The 18054-nt window shown below is 31.5% G+C and overlaps 2 protein-coding genes across 2 annotated transcripts; both read right to left on the reverse strand.

Moving 5' to 3' along the window:
- Positions 1 to 7018: 7018 nt before the first annotated feature.
- On the reverse strand, positions 7019 to 13170 carry LOC146920270 (putative DNA (cytosine-5)-methyltransferase CMT1). The gene is made up of 20 exons (XM_085713675.1): positions 12858 to 13170; positions 12665 to 12764; positions 11785 to 11892; positions 11577 to 11696; positions 11390 to 11480; positions 11075 to 11289; positions 10907 to 10972; positions 10545 to 10793; positions 10402 to 10460; positions 10203 to 10269; positions 9757 to 10086; positions 9578 to 9646; positions 9383 to 9469; positions 9195 to 9282; positions 8717 to 8835; positions 8528 to 8629; positions 8405 to 8448; positions 8244 to 8313; positions 7884 to 7987; positions 7019 to 7345 (listed from the first exon to the last, which is right to left on the reverse strand). Exons 1-20 carry the CDS (start codon positions 13100 to 13102, stop codon positions 7171 to 7173), a joined length of 2508 nt encoding a protein of 835 aa, XP_085569801.1. The 5' UTR covers positions 13103 to 13170; the 3' UTR covers positions 7019 to 7170.
- A 1983-nt stretch (positions 13171 to 15153) lies between these two features.
- Positions 15154 to 17104, reverse strand: LOC146920271 (6,7,8-trihydroxycoumarin synthase-like). The gene is made up of 2 exons (XM_085713676.1): positions 16163 to 17104; positions 15154 to 15893 (listed from the first exon to the last, which is right to left on the reverse strand). The coding sequence occupies exons 1-2, from the start codon at positions 17048 to 17050 to the stop codon at positions 15285 to 15287; spliced, it is 1497 nt and encodes a 498-aa protein (XP_085569802.1). The 5' UTR covers positions 17051 to 17104; the 3' UTR covers positions 15154 to 15284.
- Positions 17105 to 18054: the final 950 nt, after the last annotated feature.

The raw sequence follows: 18054 nt of genomic DNA on the forward strand, positions 1-18054 counted from the left end.
GCTTATAGCTTATAGCTTATCATATTTTCTTCCACTTTTACCCTTATTATTTTATTTGAATACCAGTTTTACCCTTATATTTAAATGACAATGTAATTATTATTATTTGGCAACGGCACATGACGTCATGGTTAATATTTTTGTTTGTACTGGGCATGGTTATTATTTTCTTACATACTTATTGTTTAATATTGTCAAAAAATTCGTGTCAGTCCCTTACACTTATTGTTTAATATTTTTGGAAGAAAATAATCACGTTTATGAAAGGTTTTGTTTAATTTTTTTTTATGAAGTATAAAAACTGAAATAAAATAAATTTTAATTAAAACAATAGAAAATTTATTAATTTAAAAATAATATATGAAAGAAATATTGAATTAATATATTAAATTATTAAATTTTAAATATTTTTAATATCAATTGATATAAATTTTATTTCCTTCAAAAAAAATTGATATAAATTTTATTATTAATTAAGAATACCCTTTTATGTAATTTTACATTTATCAGCTAGTTGAACCGCTATTTTTACCAAACACTTTAATTAGCTTATCAGCTATCAGTCATCAGCTATAAGCTATCAGCTAGCTTATCAGCTAAAAGCTATCAGCTATCCGCTATTTTTACCAAACAGAGCCAAAGGGTGGCAATGAACCAAGATATTTTTGATATCTCATACCTAGGATATTTGATGTGTTAGCATAATACAAACATCGTCGCATGTAATATCTGTTACTAGTACTATTGTTTGGGGGGATATTTGTGTCTAGATAGTAACAAGAGAGAGAGAGAGGGGCCACTAATAGGAAGCACATGTTGATTTGGACAAGTAATTAACAAGTTTTTTTATGTCTTTTGTTGTGTTCTTCAGAATGCATTTGCAGTGTTAACAATAACATTACGTTTCAAGATCAATGTATCCAAGCATCATATTCTATGACAGGCTTGTGATGGTTATGACAGTTAAACTTAAATATTTTTATATCAAAATGTTCAATAAAATATCTGCATATATTGTCACTTACAATCAATTATAGAAAAATAATTTTTTTCTTATGTTTTTTCATTACGATAGTTTTATTTGAAGCGTCTTGAGTACAAATTTGAGTACATTTTTTAATTAAAATATAAATCTTAGTTCGTGATATTGTGAAAGTCTAACCTCTTTTGTTATATCCAACTTTCGTTGGTTAGAAAATCATTTTTGATAGTTGCATTATACAAAATGCTTAATTTTTTTAACCTTTAATTCTATCTAACTTTAATCGTATAACTCAAATGTGTATATTGAAGTATTGAACTAAAAAAAAAATTGGTGTGTTTTTTTCAATAAATTCAATTGTGTTAATTGTTTATTCACCAACATATCCTTAAATGTTTTACATTTTTTTCTATATATTATGTTAAAAAGATAAATCAATTCCCCCTCAAGGTAAATTTATAAAACCAATAATACTATAAACCTTTAACAAATAATTTAATTTATTATTAACTTTCTTAATCTTCTTGTTTTTTGTAAGCAAAAAGAAGTGTCGATTGGATCATTTTATTTTGGATATAACATAACATAAATACAAAATCTGACAGTGGTTAATGGCTTAGTTCTTTTGCCTTGTAATATGAAATACAATTATACAACATAAGCCCTTGTTTTGTGGCTCCATGTGACTTTATGTAAAGCATGTGTATCCTCGGATGAAGGTCATATGTATCATGAAAAAGACAAAAACAATGTGTTATGTCCAGTTATAAACGTGATCAATAAATAAAAAATACTAATAAAACTAACTAATAACCAAATTAAGACTAGCATGATACATGGTGGACTCACTGTCATCTAACATGACGTCAAGCAACTAAGACAACAAAATGGGTTTTAGTTCATCAATCAATCATTATTGTTAGTTCAGGTAATAATATTAATACAAGAATAATAATGTTTGCAGGACTATTTTATGACAACTTTCGAAATAATCATTTTAGAGAAAGAAAACTAAAGAGACTGAGTAAGAACACAATAAGAATATAAGAGAGAAGATCGTCCAAAAATTATTATAAAATAGTTGTACAAATATCATTTCTCATAATATAATTAAATTGAAATAGTGACTTGGAGTCTATGAGTAAACGTTCTAATATAAGGAAGTTTATTTGGTTGGGTTCTCGTTCGCATCAAAGAAAATAATCAACTGATAACATGTCTATTTTCGAACTAAGTTTATATACATATTTACAAGATAAAACATGTTGTTTTCTAAATGTAAGCTGATTTTATACGAATAATTTTAAGGTGTAAAAAAATTGATATTGATTTATAGGAATAGATTAAATTTATCTTTACAGCAAGCCAATCATAGCTGTTTTGATTTAATTGGTAATATGGGATCAGCTTTTTTTATATAATTAAGAAGATAAAGGGTAATATTACCATAACTTAATATTTTTTTTATAGAGATTTAATCTATATTTTTTACAAGTCAAGATGGAATAAATAAAACGAATAACGGAGGCTTCTCATTAGCACAAATTTTTTTGGAAAATATTAACCTGTGTTTTTGTCCTAAAAGTACATCTTAATAAACTAAATGTAAAAATTTTATCTTAGAATTTGTGTTTTAAATTCTTTAAAAGTTTAAAATTTTACTTTGTTTTTATAAAAAAAAAAATATATATTTTAAAATTAAGAAGACTAAATAAACAAAGTCAAGAAACAATAAAACTAAACAAGACTATTGACAATGAGTATATCTTTGACTAAATTCAGGTGGTTGGTCCTCTAATGATATGTAAGCAGTTAAGCACAACGCAACACCACTCCATGTGGAAGTTAATATCAATCTAATACTATACAGCCTAAAACCTGACTGATACTTATTCCCCATTTTAATTTACAAACTTCGTATGAGACGAAATCCACACTGTTTGGCAAACATGTGATGTAACAACCGTCCCACATTGATCATCACATAGGTGGTGTACCCCGTGACTTTCATGTGATTTTATTATTTACATGAACTTTTGATCATATGATAATCAGAATGTACTTCAATAGTCAATTAAATGAAATCTTATTTATTGTATTCCTTTATAGCATACTATTTTATATCATGAGCTTTTTCAAATGTTATTGAAATCAATGTATTGTCTAATGAGCACAAGTAAAAGAATAATTTTTATGTACTCACAGTGTAACAAACTAGTGTGTTAACCCGTGCAATGCACGGGTGATAGACTATTAATTTTTAATCTTAAATTGTTTTATTTTTTTATTTATCACTGAAAATTATTTTTCCCGTGAATTTTTAATTATATCAGTATTTTTTCTCGCAATGATGACAAATATGTGTCACATGTTTTTTATGTTTATTAGTGATAAATATATATCCAGTGTTTTTATGTATAAATGAACAATATATTTATAGGTTTCATATTGTCGTCAATGAAGCGCCGCCACGGCTATCCTTTCATAGTCTTGGTGTGTATTGATTCTATTGTGGTCACTGGTTTCGTTCAACATTGTCGTTGTCTTGTAGAGCTTTGGTGCCGACGCGGTTATGAGTTAGTTTCAATTTGGTTTTTGCTATGTTTTTTTCGTTTCTGTTTATTGGCGTTTGTTTTTGTTTTGTTTCATGGAGATGAAGATGGGTGGTGGCTTTGTTTCAGCTCTGTGATTTGGTTTGAAAATCATAAATATGGTTTTTTGGATTGAAGATATGAGTTCTTTAGTTATGATGTTGTTCTATTTGCATATCTCGAGTCAACATGACTGGTTTTATCCTGTTGTTGCTTGAAATGGCTAGGTGCGTAGATGCTTTATATTGACGGTAGTATTTGTTCATCGTACCCAAAGGATTTTATCTGATGTGGTTGCTTCTTGCGTCGTTGGTGGACAGTGACAGATTTATGTCGTTTGTTCATGCCTCGACCTGAAATGTGACTAATATTTCAAGACCACTGCGACTTTGTCGTTGGTTGCTTTGGCTCGAAAGGATGTTGATAACCTGCTGATATTTTGAAGGGGGCTGTTGGAACTTGGGTCGTTTCTGGGTTGGCTGACGATCCATACACCTATTTAAAATTCGTTTTCGCGCCCCTACGTGCGCTCGCCGCGAGATTGTCTATGGCAATGGTTGTTTAGTGTTATTCTATCTTTATTATCACTTTTGTATTGAATTGTTTGGTTTGCTTTTGTGGTTTACTGGGACAGGTCCATATTTCTATTATTTTTTATATTCATCAACGAATTTTTTGTCCTTTTCTATGTATTAATAAGAAATTTGTCCTTTTTTTTCTTCTTCTAGATTTACTGATAACAAATATTTCCCTCATACTTTTTTATGTATTAATGAGTTGTATTTTAATAGTCTTTTTTTTTTTTATCAATGAACAATATTTGACTCGTAATTTGTCCTATGTTTTTTTTATATTTATAATAACAAATATATGTTATGTGTTTATTATTGACCAATATATGACCAATTTTTTTTTTTTATATTTATCAGAGATAAAAACTTTAAAAAAACTTGTGATAAATATTTGTCCCGTACTTTTTTTATGTATGAGTTATAAATATTTCTCTGTGTATTTTAATATTTGTCTAGTGCTTTCATAATGTTTATCAATTAATTCATTAAGAAAAATAGTCATGCGCATATATGTTAGCTAACCCTTTATTTTTTTTGTTAGTTCCCTTCTCTTCATAATAGAATTAACCTATATTACATAAGAAATAAGTTAGGCTTGCATAACTTTAGATTTATGCCTTTTTGAAAATGTGTTGACCTAGTTTCCCTTTTCTTTCTTCGTATTTCTATTTTTCTTTTCTTAATGAATTTGGGTAATGCATCTAGCATCACTTTTCTTAAAATAATAAAAATATTTACCAGTAACAAATATTTTTCCCGTGTTTTTATAGGACTCAGTGATTAATAGTTGTGTCATATTTCTTTTTAATATCTATCACTAAGAAATATTTGTCCCGTATTTTTTTATGTATTAATGAAAAATAATAGGCCTCGTTTTTTTTTCTTTCAAAGATATATATTGTTTCACATTTTTGTGTTTTAGGGGCAAATATTACACGTTTGTTATTTTTTATTTATCGATGACAAACATATGTCTCGTGTTTTTTTATACATAAGAGGATAATGTTTATTTTGTTTTCTTTATACTTATCAGTGACGAATGTTAGACCCATGTTTTGTTATTCATCAATGATACTTTTTATGCATCAAAGATAAATATGTGTCCCGTGCTTTTGATATTTATTGGTGGAAAATATATTCATCTTAAACCTCAACTTTACATAGCATTCCGATTATAGCTTGAAAATTTATACAAACTTATGTAGTTAAATATTGACGTTTAAAATATTTTACATCATATTATTATGTATAATAAAATTTAATAAACTGAATTGAAACTCACCGGACATAACTTCAAATTGGTAATTATTTGAAAGAAAAACTGAAAGGATGTGTTAAAAATAATAATTATAAGGGACAATTCCATGATCAACTAGTTAGATCGTAGCCTTATCTGTAAATTTGAGACAATTTTATGTGATGTTGTCATGACTTCTTGTATTTCATTGACACTTTTAAAAATCATAGTACATGATATAGACAACCTCTTCTTTCAAAGAAAGTTCAAACTTGTTAAAAAGTTTGCTTCCAACCATTGCATGAATTTTGTGACCCTGCATGTGAAAATAATTAAAAATTATTTGTGTAACATTCCGACCTTTTAAAATCAAACAGATGTTTAATGGTTTCTCATAGTTTTTCGAATTAGTTGATTTCCATAATTTGACGATTCTAGCAAAAAAAAAAATCACCATTTTATTTTATTGTCGTTAATTTCTATTTTATCATTAACCAAAAAAATATTAGTGTCAATGATTTGCGAATACAAAAAATAAACCGAGCAATTAATGTGGATTTACTAACCTTGTATCAACTATACTTAATTTGAATGGTAAAGATTAGGGTCAATGGTTTTCCAATTTAACCAACAAAAAAAAATCGAACAATGAATGTTGATTTATATCCACCATAAGTCAACGCAATTTAATTTGAAGGGTTTAATAGCAACAAAAAAATTTCAAGTGAGTTGTTTGACAATAGTATGACACGTGGCATTTGATTTGTTAGGAGATTTTAGATTGCCAAGTGGATTGTTCATTTTTACCATGTTAAAATGTATGTATAGGAGATATTTACATGTGTATTCAATCAAATTACTTCTGAATGTCTCTTTTAAAGGGTTACATTATTTGAGTGCCTGAGATGATCAACACATAATTGAAGACATATCATACAGTTATGTCTAAAAACTGATTTTATACCAAATGACAAATGATGCACCAAACCACCCTAAACAAAAATCAAAAATCTGCTATCCAAAATGACATTGGGTGCTGCAGACATCAAGCGAAAACTAGATTATGCAGCACCAACACATACAAAAAAGCATGCTATAAAACCAAAGAATTCACACTAATCAACACAACCACAATTTTATCAACTGCAAGATAAATTTTGCCACACTCAAACCTGAATTTTAAACTCTGCAACAACTCAACCTGTCAATGCAAAGCAAGACAGCCTTTGGATACAAACACCATTGAGATATTAAAATCAATACTATCTAATTTTATGCTCAACTAACACCATCATTATATCCTGTTATTGAGAATGTTCTTTTAAAGAAAAGCACCACTTAGTAAAACTTGTGATATGATGCACAAAAATGAATACAAGGTTATGCCATAATTTCCTAATTTTAACATATGATGCTGCAATACAAAGGCGAGGCCTGATGTAAAAATAAGAGCTTGTGTTCTGTTTTCCTAAACCAAACATAACACTTTCAATTTAACAAGAAAAATAGTATAGGAGTTGCTGATAACATACAAATAACTTTGATTGAAATTAAGTGTCATTAAATCAATCAGAGTTTTTAAACATTCCCATTTGCCATATTTTTTTGTTCAAATAAATCAAATCTTGCAAAATCATAACCGAAATGTGAATATTAAATCATGATAAATAATGTCATCAGTTGTACAAACATTCATTCATACAATTCCAGGGCCTGAATATTCTTGGCTTAAAAATGAAAATGAAATCAAGATAAGGGTGGAAAAGACATGGATTAATGAGGAAAAGCTCAGCTTGAGCCATCATCATCAACTACATCTAAAGAATGGGCTAGACAACTTGGGTACTTAAAGGGGAGAGTTGTCAAAGGACTGCCATCAGAGAGTCCTTGAATTGCTAAACCGAATGTGTATCCAAGGGCAAGGGCCACAGGAACAGCAACTGCATTTCCAACTTGCATGTACCTGCATTAAAGATGTAACTATTGAGTGCCATGCTATACATAATGACGGGAAAAAAATATTATAGTGAAAGATAGAAAATGTTAATAACTAATCTCAAACTATAACTACTTTAGTCTTCTACATTTAGCAATCTTTCTAACCATATTGTTAGACCAATAAGAAATATTACACCTAAAAGTTCTTTACTGATCCCTTAGGAGAGTTATTGAGCAGTTGTGCAATTTAGTAATAAATATGGAAGTTAGTTATAATAGCTTAATCAGTTGTTGGTTAAGGAATTGGAAGGAACAGATTCCAATCTCCAAATGGAAGGGAAGACTGAACATTCAGCCATCCTTGTCTCCAAATACTTCATATGATAAAATATTGTGTATTATTTTAAATCATAGATATGTGAAAATTTGTGGATACAAGGCTATAAAAAGTTTTCTAACAACAAAATTCTGCTTATATCTTTCATTAATTAACTCAAGATAAGATACCAGTTCTCCATTTACCAATTTCAACAAAAAGATAAGATACCAGTTCAAACACATACCTCTGTTTGACAGGGCCACAAAGCTTATAGCAGTCTGGAAATCCTTGTAGCCTTGCATTCTCTCGAATACTAAGAACTCTGTCTTGTTCTGGATGGAGAAGAACCTGGAAATGGAATGACATGGGATTGAGAAAATGCATAATCAGAAATGAAAAAGAAAACAATTGAAATAAGTACTGCAACTTGCACAACAAGTCCAAACAAAGAACATGGTCAGATGAGTTTAATTGAAAAAATGCTAACATGATAATCCTGAGGTCAATAACATTTCTCATATACAACATTGTTTTAAAGAGGTTTTGCAATGGGAGGATAGCATTAGTTTTACAAAATATAATGTACACAACTTCAAACAATAACCTGATTATGAGGCTCGGCCCTTGTTACAACAGTAGACACAATTTCGTCCCACCAAAGTCGACCAAATGGCCTGTTGTGTTCAGCAGATACATGAGAACTTTAATATAGATGAAATAGACATAAAATATGATGACCTAAAATAGATGTACATAAATACATACTTAGAAGAGGTCCCACGAACAAATGTCATTGCATAATCTGGAACCTGTGGAAAAAAAAGGTAGTGGTCAACAAAGAACTAACTTCAAAATAAATTTGTCCCTAAGACAAGACAAGATTAGTACCAAAGGCTTTCCAGATTTTAGATGCACTCTTTCAACAGAGGGGTCCCATTCCACCTTGTTTTCTTTAACAAGCACTCCCTTGAGGTCCCTGAAGTTTGCCCCCTAAAAAGACAAGCAAGCACAATTAAAATTTACATAGAGCAACAAAGATAAAATAACAGTACATAACATCAATTCAAGATATGATACCTTCTTCTTTGGAATGTGGCAAACTCTCTCATAGTCATCGGTATTTAATTTCAAAGGCCTGTGATCATACAGCATACCACTTGGTGCACTTTGAGAGTCAGCAGAATAATTCACCATCTCTGGAGTAGAAAACACAAGATTCAACACCCGTTCAGTTTAATGATGAAGGAAGCAAGACAGATTTTCAAACCATGTGACATGTAACAACATGCAATGACCACATACACAATTCTAGTTATAAAAAAGACCAGAGTGAGAGAAAATGCAGTTCATATATATGCAGCCAGTACATTTTAGCTGATAAATAGAGATTGTATGAATCTTACTCTAGGTAAGCTTGATATTTAGTATGAACACATTGAAATATAAAACATTCATTCATAAAAAACTGCTGACATCTTTCATTGCAATGACAAGAGTATTAAAAAAGCAAACAACCAAGACTACTTCAAAACTCAAAAATCAATACAAAACTTACCACTTCTCTTTAATCTGATATATTTTTGAAAATCAGTACGAGGAGTAGTCCCATAGCTCCTTTCATCATTGCTATCATCATTTTCAACCTGTTTGATAAAAGAAACCCGAGTAAAGAAGTGGAATCAAAATTTTATAAGAATCAAACAAACTATATTCACAATGTATTGGTGAACAAAATCAACATACTGGTGGGAGATCATTAATTGCATCCTCAAGGTTTAATGCCTTGGCCAGCTGACAATTTTCATTAGTGGAATATGCAACTGTAATTTCCTGCATTATAAAAGTACCCAGATCGCATTGATTAGAACTTTACTATCACAACATGGGTTCCTTGTCTAAGAAAAAGGCACAAACATCTCTATTTCTATCAGTTCTTACTTCAAACTCAGTGGGGATGACTGATCTCGATACAACCTCATGAGTTGGTAACGGATATGACGGTAATTTCTACAGACAGAAAAGATGATAAATCATTAGCCTTCCATTTAAAAATATTTAGATAGTAACTTAAATAACACAACAAAATAAAAAACTAGTACTATAAGCAATGGCCTTACTTCAGTGGCAAGAGCTCCCCAAAGAAAAACACGCATCCGAAATTGAGGAAGGCCGTATGACCCTGCAGCCATCATTCCCATTCGAGCTTGATAATTCATGGCCACTAGACGGCCCACAGCATAACGCCCCAGAAACCCACCAGCAAATTTCAAAATGTCTACAACATTCTCCATCAGAACATACTTAGGCTTCAAGAAATCAATAATGTTCATGTAAACAATTAATTGCTTATTTTTTTCATCCTCCAACGGCGCATTTTTGTTCCTGAAGCGATTGAAACCACTAACACCTTGACAAGGTGGCCCACCACAAATAAAATCAGCTTGGCCCTGTACGAGCATAAAGTAGTACAGATCATTTTAATGAATAACAGAGAATTGATAAACCATTAGAGGTGAAAGAAGGGGTTGAGTACAAGTCAATAATGAGGAGTGGTGAGACTTACAGGAAGAGGCAGTATCTTTTCCTTATATCCATTTATAACAAAATCTTTCATAGCATCTTTACACTCGCTGTTAAATAATAATCACAGTTAGAACTTAGAATCTTGCATATAATTAGCTATAAGCCTTAAGTAACGGGCAAATCTTAAGTAAAGCAAAGTTAGGGGAACAATAGTCAATATCTTGATAATTGGAACATACCTCAAGCCCTCGATGGGCTCCCATGTATCATAACTGGAATCGTAACCCTTCCAATGCACCTGAAAGATAAGAAATTTATAGCATAAAAATTAATGACCACTAGCTGATAATAATTAACTACACAATAAGGCAAGAAAACTTACTTTAAAATAAAGTCCTGGTTTTTCATCTTCATTGGGATCACCATAGCAGATGGAGAGTAGTCTTTCAACCTCAAATACCTCAGAGTCGGATGAATTATCCATCGCTTCATCATCAGCTTCTTCCTCAGCTTCTTTGCCAGCATTCAAATCAGAATCTGTACTTTCTGCTCCATTCAGTACAAACTCGTCACAAAGCTTAGCCCACTCTTTTAGGAGACTTAAAAAGTCTTCTGTGGGTTCATTCCTCACCTGAATTTAACATTTCGGGAAGCAATACATGCATGTTAATAAGAATAATAATGAAGAACTATGAAAAAAGTTACAATGACAGACATCAACTACAGAATAACACCAAAACATACGTGTGTTTCTGGGTGATTCAGCTTTAGACTCTCGCAAGCATGTTCATTTATATCCACAGCCCATTTCTTCAAGTCAAAAACAACCAAGATTATAAAATCAGTAAAAATATTATTTACCAGCAAAGTTAAAATGAACCAAAGAAACATTATGCAAATTAGTCTAAATACCGTCACAAGCTTAATGCCAGAAATAGACGCTCCAAAGCAAAGGCCAGTGGACATAGCTCCACACCCAGAATACAAATCCAGTAAAGTCCACTCAAGCTTCTTAGATTCTTTAATTTGAGTTGGTTTTTCTTTAACCCCTTTCTTATCAGTTGCACGGACATTGGACCCGGATTCACTTGAAAGTGTTGAAGTCTCGCTTTCTATTATGGCAGGTGCTGTATCAATCAGGGCAAACCACAATCAACATAAAAAATTTGGTAAGGCTACATGCAAGAAACTAAAGCAAATCATCATAATTAATTTATGAAATCATACCATTGTCAATGTTAGCGAAAGTTAAATATGGCACAGTGTACTTCATATCAAAATAGAAGTCACAAGGAGGAAATTTCTTCTTTTTTGCAGCCTGTAGTAAACAAAATCAACATATTTCAAAACTCTGAACATTATAATGCAAAATTATAAGTTATACAACAAAAGAAGAACTACACAAAGCACTTACATCAGGAGAAATTTGTACAATGTTTATTTTCCTAACTAAACAATCTAAAGGATTTTCATCTTTTACATCAGATTTAAAAATCCTCTTTTTGTCAACTAGATTCCCATGGTCCTTAATCACCTGCACACACATTCAAATTACCAAAATCAACAATAACCCTAAACAGCTAAACAAACCCAAAACACAAGAGTTAAAATTCAATATTTACAGTGTCTTCGGCTCTGTAAAACCATTGGGCAGTAAAATATTGTTCTTCCTCAGGAGTTTCAAACATCTCCACAATCGTAGCGATGTAATCCTCTTTTCCTTCCTCCCCCTAAACAACATTCAGCAAACAAACACAGTAAAATCAAAACTCTAGTAAAAAGTAGCAACAAATCAATAAACCCAAACAACACAGTATTCAGCATGGAATCAAAGAAATGAATCCTAAAACACAATTTTCAACATTAAATCAAATAAAAGGAGCCTAAAACCAAATTTTCAACATGAAATAAAAAAATACGAAACATAATCTCCATTCTCCACCACCAAATCAAAGAAATGAATCCTAAAACACAGTTTTCAACATGATATCAAATAAAAGGAACCTAAAACCAAATTATCAACATGAAATCAAAGAATACAAAACATAATTTCCAACACCAAATCAAAGAAATGAATCCAAAAACACAATTTTCAACATTAAATCAAAAGAAAGGAACCTAAAACCAAAATTTCAACATGAATCAAAAAATAAAAAACATAATTTCCATCACCAAATCAAAGAAACGAACCATAAAACACAGTTTTCAACATGAAATTCAAACCAATGAACCATATATAAAATAAATAAATAAATAAATCAAAATTTTGAACATAAATAAAATAGAAACAGAATAAAAGAAATAAACACTAAAACCCAATTTTCAACACGAAATCATATGAATAAACCCTAAAGCAGAAAGTTCTCAACATAAAATCAAACAAAATAACATAAAAACACAGTTGCCAACATGCAATCAAAGAAATAAACCCTAAAACATCAAATTTTCAACAAGAAATCAAAAACAGAAATTTATGAACATTATATGAAATAGAATAGAAACCTTGACATAAGCATTATCCTCCAGCTTATATAAAATTCCATCAACCTTAGCTTCACGGTAGTGAAACTTCGCCTTCAAACTTTCATCCTCACTCGATTCACTACAAAACACAATCACATAGCAGTGAATTTTAAATCTTGCAGTAAAACAACAAAAAAAATTAAAAAATAAAAATTAAAAATAGAAAACTCACTCGTTCTTGGTGTATCGGTGAGGCCATTTCTTTTGAGCTTCATCGGCCGGAATAGGTTCTCCGACGAAGAATGCATCGTCGGAATTGACCGAAGATTGCTTCGCTTTCTTTCTTCTAGAAGGAAGAAGAGAAACCAGTTCTTCTTCAACGGGATTAACCGGAGATTTTTTGGATTTCTTCCGTTGAGAAGAACGAGGAACGACGTCGTCTTGTTTGGAAGATTTACGAACGCGTTTTTTAGGCATTGTTGAGGTGAAAGAGAGAATAAGTGCTTTTTTTTTTTGTTAGGAGAAGAGAGAAGAAAGTGAATAGTGAAAGTGTTGAAGAAAAAAGCGATTATTATATATAAATGAAAGAGAAGAGGAAAAGCGAAGCGGGAAAATGAATTGAATATTGCGCTTTTAATTTTCACTACTTTTCATTTCCCGGCACTTCAACCCGCTCAGTGTAAATGGAAATTGTTAAATGTTTTTCACTGTGTTGTTTTTGACGCTATTTATGGAGTGAAGTCATTTTCCACTCCTATATTAGTGGGACCAAAAAGTACGCATTTAATACATTATAAAAATTTACTATTTAAACATCAATTACAATTTTGTCCCTTGGTATTGTTTATATCAAAAAAAATAATTTTTTGTCCAAAGAAAAAGGGACACTTTATTAATATAGACCTTCATAAAAAATAAAATAAAAGGTGGATCTTTTTTAGCAAAACTCGTATTTAACATTTTGGTTTTGGGAGTGCTGCATACACTTCATTTGTAACGAATATGGGTAAAGACGTTTGAAGTTATTAGTTGTAAGACATCAGGTTTGTTCTACAATCACACATGTTGTCGGAGCATAGTGTCGCTCTACTAGCTAACGCGGCATTGGAGGCGAAAGAATAGAGTGGATATCCTGTTACATGCGAGACTTCAAAATGTATGGAGCGTAATAGGTGAAGGTATAATGAAAATAAGAGGAGTATATAATTGATTAAAGAAACGTATCAAATGACTATCTAGCGAAACTTAATCCAGCCACAGCTTGTTAGTTGTTTGTTTCACCTCTCCAATTTTGTGAATATAGACTGCCAACCTTCTATCTACTACTACCATTTTTAACGGTCAAAGTAATTGAATGATTCATTAACCAAGTTCAGGTGGGTCCATAATTAAAATTAGTTTGATTCTGCTAGCAAAGTGAATTATCAAGTCATTGTGAAGTTTCAATAAACTCTAAAGACATGTGTAACCTATTTTTAGTGTGGTACATCCTAATGATAGACCCCTAACGTGGTTGCACAATTTTTATCCTTGTGTCTCGTGGTCGGGCGATCATTAAATCAGGTGAAGGATTTAGAGGTGCTCCAAGCATAAGAGTTTGTGTGACACGACTCTTCACTAATGCATGTAGATTGTGGTAGCTGAGAGGATGCCGCCTTATTATATCTTAATTGTAATGGTGAACTCAGGGTCTAAAGAATTGAACCTTTGTCCGGTCCAAAACGAATATATAAGCCTGTGTTGAAACTAAAATGCATTATTCTTCAAAAAAAATTGTATTATAATAGAAGATAAATAAATCACAATAGATTAATCAAAAGGTGCCACAAATCGATTGGCATATAAAAATAGAAAGTTATATGAGAATCCAACAATGGGACGATGAAGATGATGATGGTAGTAATATAATAAATAAATAAATAAATTGCATCTACCTTGGGAATTTGGCAAAAATGCAAAGATGATTCTTCTCGTGAACGATTCCTAGCAACTTTTCAAAATCAATATCCTCCTTAACCAACTCAAGTGGCAGTTCCCAATCAATTGAATAGAGAATATTGGCAAGGATGAGTGCCAACGATGCAGCTCTCAATTTTTTTGTTGTACTTTCTTCATTATTGCGGGTTTTGTATTAGGGAAGTCATTGCCCAACCTAGTGTAGCTGATGTTGCATAGGTTGAAGCTATAAGCATATTACGTGAGTTAACTCTTTTTAAAAAGAATAGTAATTGTTGAGTATTATTCCAAAATAGTTGCTAAGCTTATTTTTAGTATGACTCATTTTATTTGCAGACCCCGGCATGGATGTTTCATTTTTGTCCTTGTGTCTTAGTGGCCGGGTGACCACTAGATCAAGTGAATGGTTCATACGTGCTCCAAAGACATTATTGTGTGACACGACTCTTCACCAATGCACGTAGATTGTAGTAATAAGCGGATGTTGTATTAGACCTTAATTGTAATAGCAGACTTACGGTCTAGAGAATTGGACTTTTGCTCGGTCTGGAACAAATATATATAAATCAAAGTTGAAACTAAAATGTATCATGCTTCAGTACCACAAATAGAATGACACAATAAACATAGAAAGTTATACGTGAATCTAACAATGAAACGATGAAGACGATGATGATAGTAAGAACAAACAAATAAATTGCATTTACATTGGGACCTTGGCAATAAGGCAAAGATGATTCTTCTTGTGTTGAGCAATCCCTGGCAACCTTTCAAAATCAATATCTTCCTTAGCCAACCCATGTGGCAATTCCCAATCAAAGGAATATAGAATATTAGCAAGGATAAGTTCCAATGATGCAACTGCCATAGAAATACCTGGACAAATTCTTCGTCCAGATCCAAAGGGAATAAATTCAAAGTCTTGTCCAAGAAAATTTATAGGACTTTCTAAGAATCTCTCTGGATAAAACTCTTCTGGATCTTTCCAAACATCAAAGTCTCTATGAATAGCCCAAGCATTCACATACACTATTGTCTTTGCTGGAATTTGATAACCACCTATAGTGCACATCTCCCTTGACTCCCTTGGCACAAGCAATGGATTTGGTAGGAATAGTCTCAATGTCTCTTTTATGACTGCCTTTAAGTAGGAGAAATTTTGTATATCATCTTCATCTAAAAAGTCTTTTTTAACTCTTGAACTCCTAATCTCTTGTTGTACTTTCTTCATTACTGCAGGGTTTTTTATTAGGGCAGTCATTGCCCAAACTAATGTAGCTGATGTTGTATCTGTTGCAGCTACAAGCATATTCTGTGCGTTAAAAAAGTTGTTAAGTAGTACTTCAAAATATGATCAACTTTGGCACATTATAGAATCACTAATAGTTTGTAAGAAAGATAGTAACCACCAATGTTTAATTATCTTCATTATTATTTCCAAGTGTTGGGATTATTTGTGTAATTCAATTAGTCACAAATAAAGTCATTGCTGCATGAAAATATAATCCTTGTTGGGATTTAAGCTGTTAACCAAAAACTAAAACAAAGATTAAAGTGGAAAATTGAATTAAAATAGCTTACCATAAGGATCCCTTTTATGTGATCAAAAGTGATATCAAAAGAAAATGAACGTTTTTCCTTCAATTGGAGTAAGACATCAACAATAACCTCTTCACTTGTAAATTGTTGTCCATTTGGATCCAAATGTTCATCAATAATCTCTTGATAGAATTCATCAAACTCCTTGAAATTTCTATCAAGACGACCATGCAACCCTCTTAGTTTATCAATCCAACCCATAAATGGAATATAATCAGAAACAAAGAAAGCTGCCAACATGGCCTCAAACTCATGCAACATTCCATGGAATTTACTTCTATCTACCCCTTCATCCTCATACCTCCTCCCAAAAGCAACCCTACAAATTATTGTACTTGAGAGAGAAGTTAATAATTCACTCAAATTTGTAACAACCGAAGAAGTAGCATTGTTGGAAATTTTTTTGATCATTTGTTTCACCTCAAACTTTCTTATAGAGGAATAAGATGACACACGCTTGACACTAAATACATGAATAGCACAAATTTTTCTTAAATCTCTCCAAAAATCACTATGTTGAGAAAATGCTATTTCCGATCCATTATAAGATAATTTTTGTTGGCCATATAGGATAGGTCTATTACAAAACACATGTTCATTGTCTTTAAATATTTCTTTGGCAATTTTAGCTGAAGAAACAACAATAGCTGGCCTTAAACCAAGTTGAAGTGAAAATATTGGTCCATATATTTTTGAAAGTTTTGAAAATTGAAAATAAAGAGTAGAATTGTCTAACTGATGAAGATTCCCTGTTATGGGTAGGCCTCTAGGACCAGGTGGAAAAGGTGCATTAATGGTTCTTCTATGTCTATGGAAGAACATAAGTAATGGAAAAATTAGGCACAAAACAAGGAGAATTAGTGACAACATTGTGACCAAAACGAAGAGGAAAAAATATGCTTCAATATCGTTAAGTTCAACTTCGAATGATAAAATATTACACGTATCTATATAACCTTGTTTTAGACCTTTCATTTAATACATTAGTATTTTGAGAACCACACAATTTTTTTGACCTGCCGACAGGGGCGGATGGTAGTATAAGGGAGGGGTAGCCCTTGCTACCAAAAAAAATATTTTTTTGAGTGAGTAGGTATATTTTTATATTTAGCTACCCTTAATAATATATATTTAGCTACCCCAAGTTTTATTTTAAGTGAACTGATTTTTTTCTATCTTTATTTAACTTCCGGTTGAACTTCAAATTATTTAATCGTGTCGTATAGGAACTGGAAGATTAACACCTAAAAGAGATAAATAATAATAATCTTTATAGTTTATCTAACAGGAAAATAATACAAAAGTGGGCCCATACCCACAGCCCACCACGCAATTATTATTAATAAAAAAACAAGGTAAATTGGTTTTTTAACTCTTCAGATCACAACACAACACAATTACACAATACACACGAGAGAGAGACAAACAAACAATCCGTGCGGTGCCATGGTGACCTAAAAGTGACAGGTTAACAACAAACAACATTAATTAGATTCTTAATTCACCCACGTTATCGGTTAACTATGGTGCATCATTATAGGGTTGATATTTTCTTGGCTATGATAGATTCTCAAATGAAGGAATTAAATTTGAGATTCAATGAACAAACTGTGGAACTTCTAAGTTTAAGTACAGCTTTGGATCCTAGCAACAATTTCAAGGAATTCAACATTAATAATATTTGCAGGTTAGCATGTTGTTTTTATTGTCTTGGCTTCATTGACTACAAAAGAGTTCCTTTGTATTTACTAATATGTTACATTAATTATATTTGTAGGTTAGCAGAGACTTACTATTCTAATGATTTCACTGAGCAAGAAAGAATTCATTTGAGGTTGCAATTAAGTCATTACATTGGTGATATACCTCAGTCT

This window comes from Medicago sativa, chromosome 5 (genome assembly GCF_051527215.1).
Source record: "Medicago sativa cultivar Bolivia chromosome 5, Bolivia_mono, whole genome shotgun sequence".
Taxonomy (NCBI): domain Eukaryota; kingdom Viridiplantae; phylum Streptophyta; class Magnoliopsida; order Fabales; family Fabaceae; genus Medicago; species Medicago sativa.

Bases quoted from the DNA above. Each gene is read 5' to 3' on its own strand.
- LOC146920270 (XM_085713675.1), bottom strand. From the start codon at position 13,102: ATGCCTAAAAAACGCGTTCGTAAATCTTCCAAACAAGACGACGTCGTT. The intron at 10,794-10,906 runs GTATGTTTTGGT...TGTTAAATTCAG, and splicing joins TGAATCACCCAGAAACACAC to GTGAGGAATGAACCCACAGA. The intron at 8,836-9,194 runs GTAAGTTTTGTA...TTTCTACTCCAG, and splicing joins TATCAGATTAAAGAGAAGTG to AGATGGTGAATTATTCTGCT.
- LOC146920271 (XM_085713676.1), bottom strand. From the start codon at position 17,050: ATGTTGTCACTAATTCTCCTTGTTTTGTGCCTAATTTTTCCATTACTT. The intron at 15,894-16,162 runs GTAAGCTATTTT...TTTAACGCACAG, and splicing joins ACATAAAAGGGATCCTTATG to AATATGCTTGTAGCTGCAAC.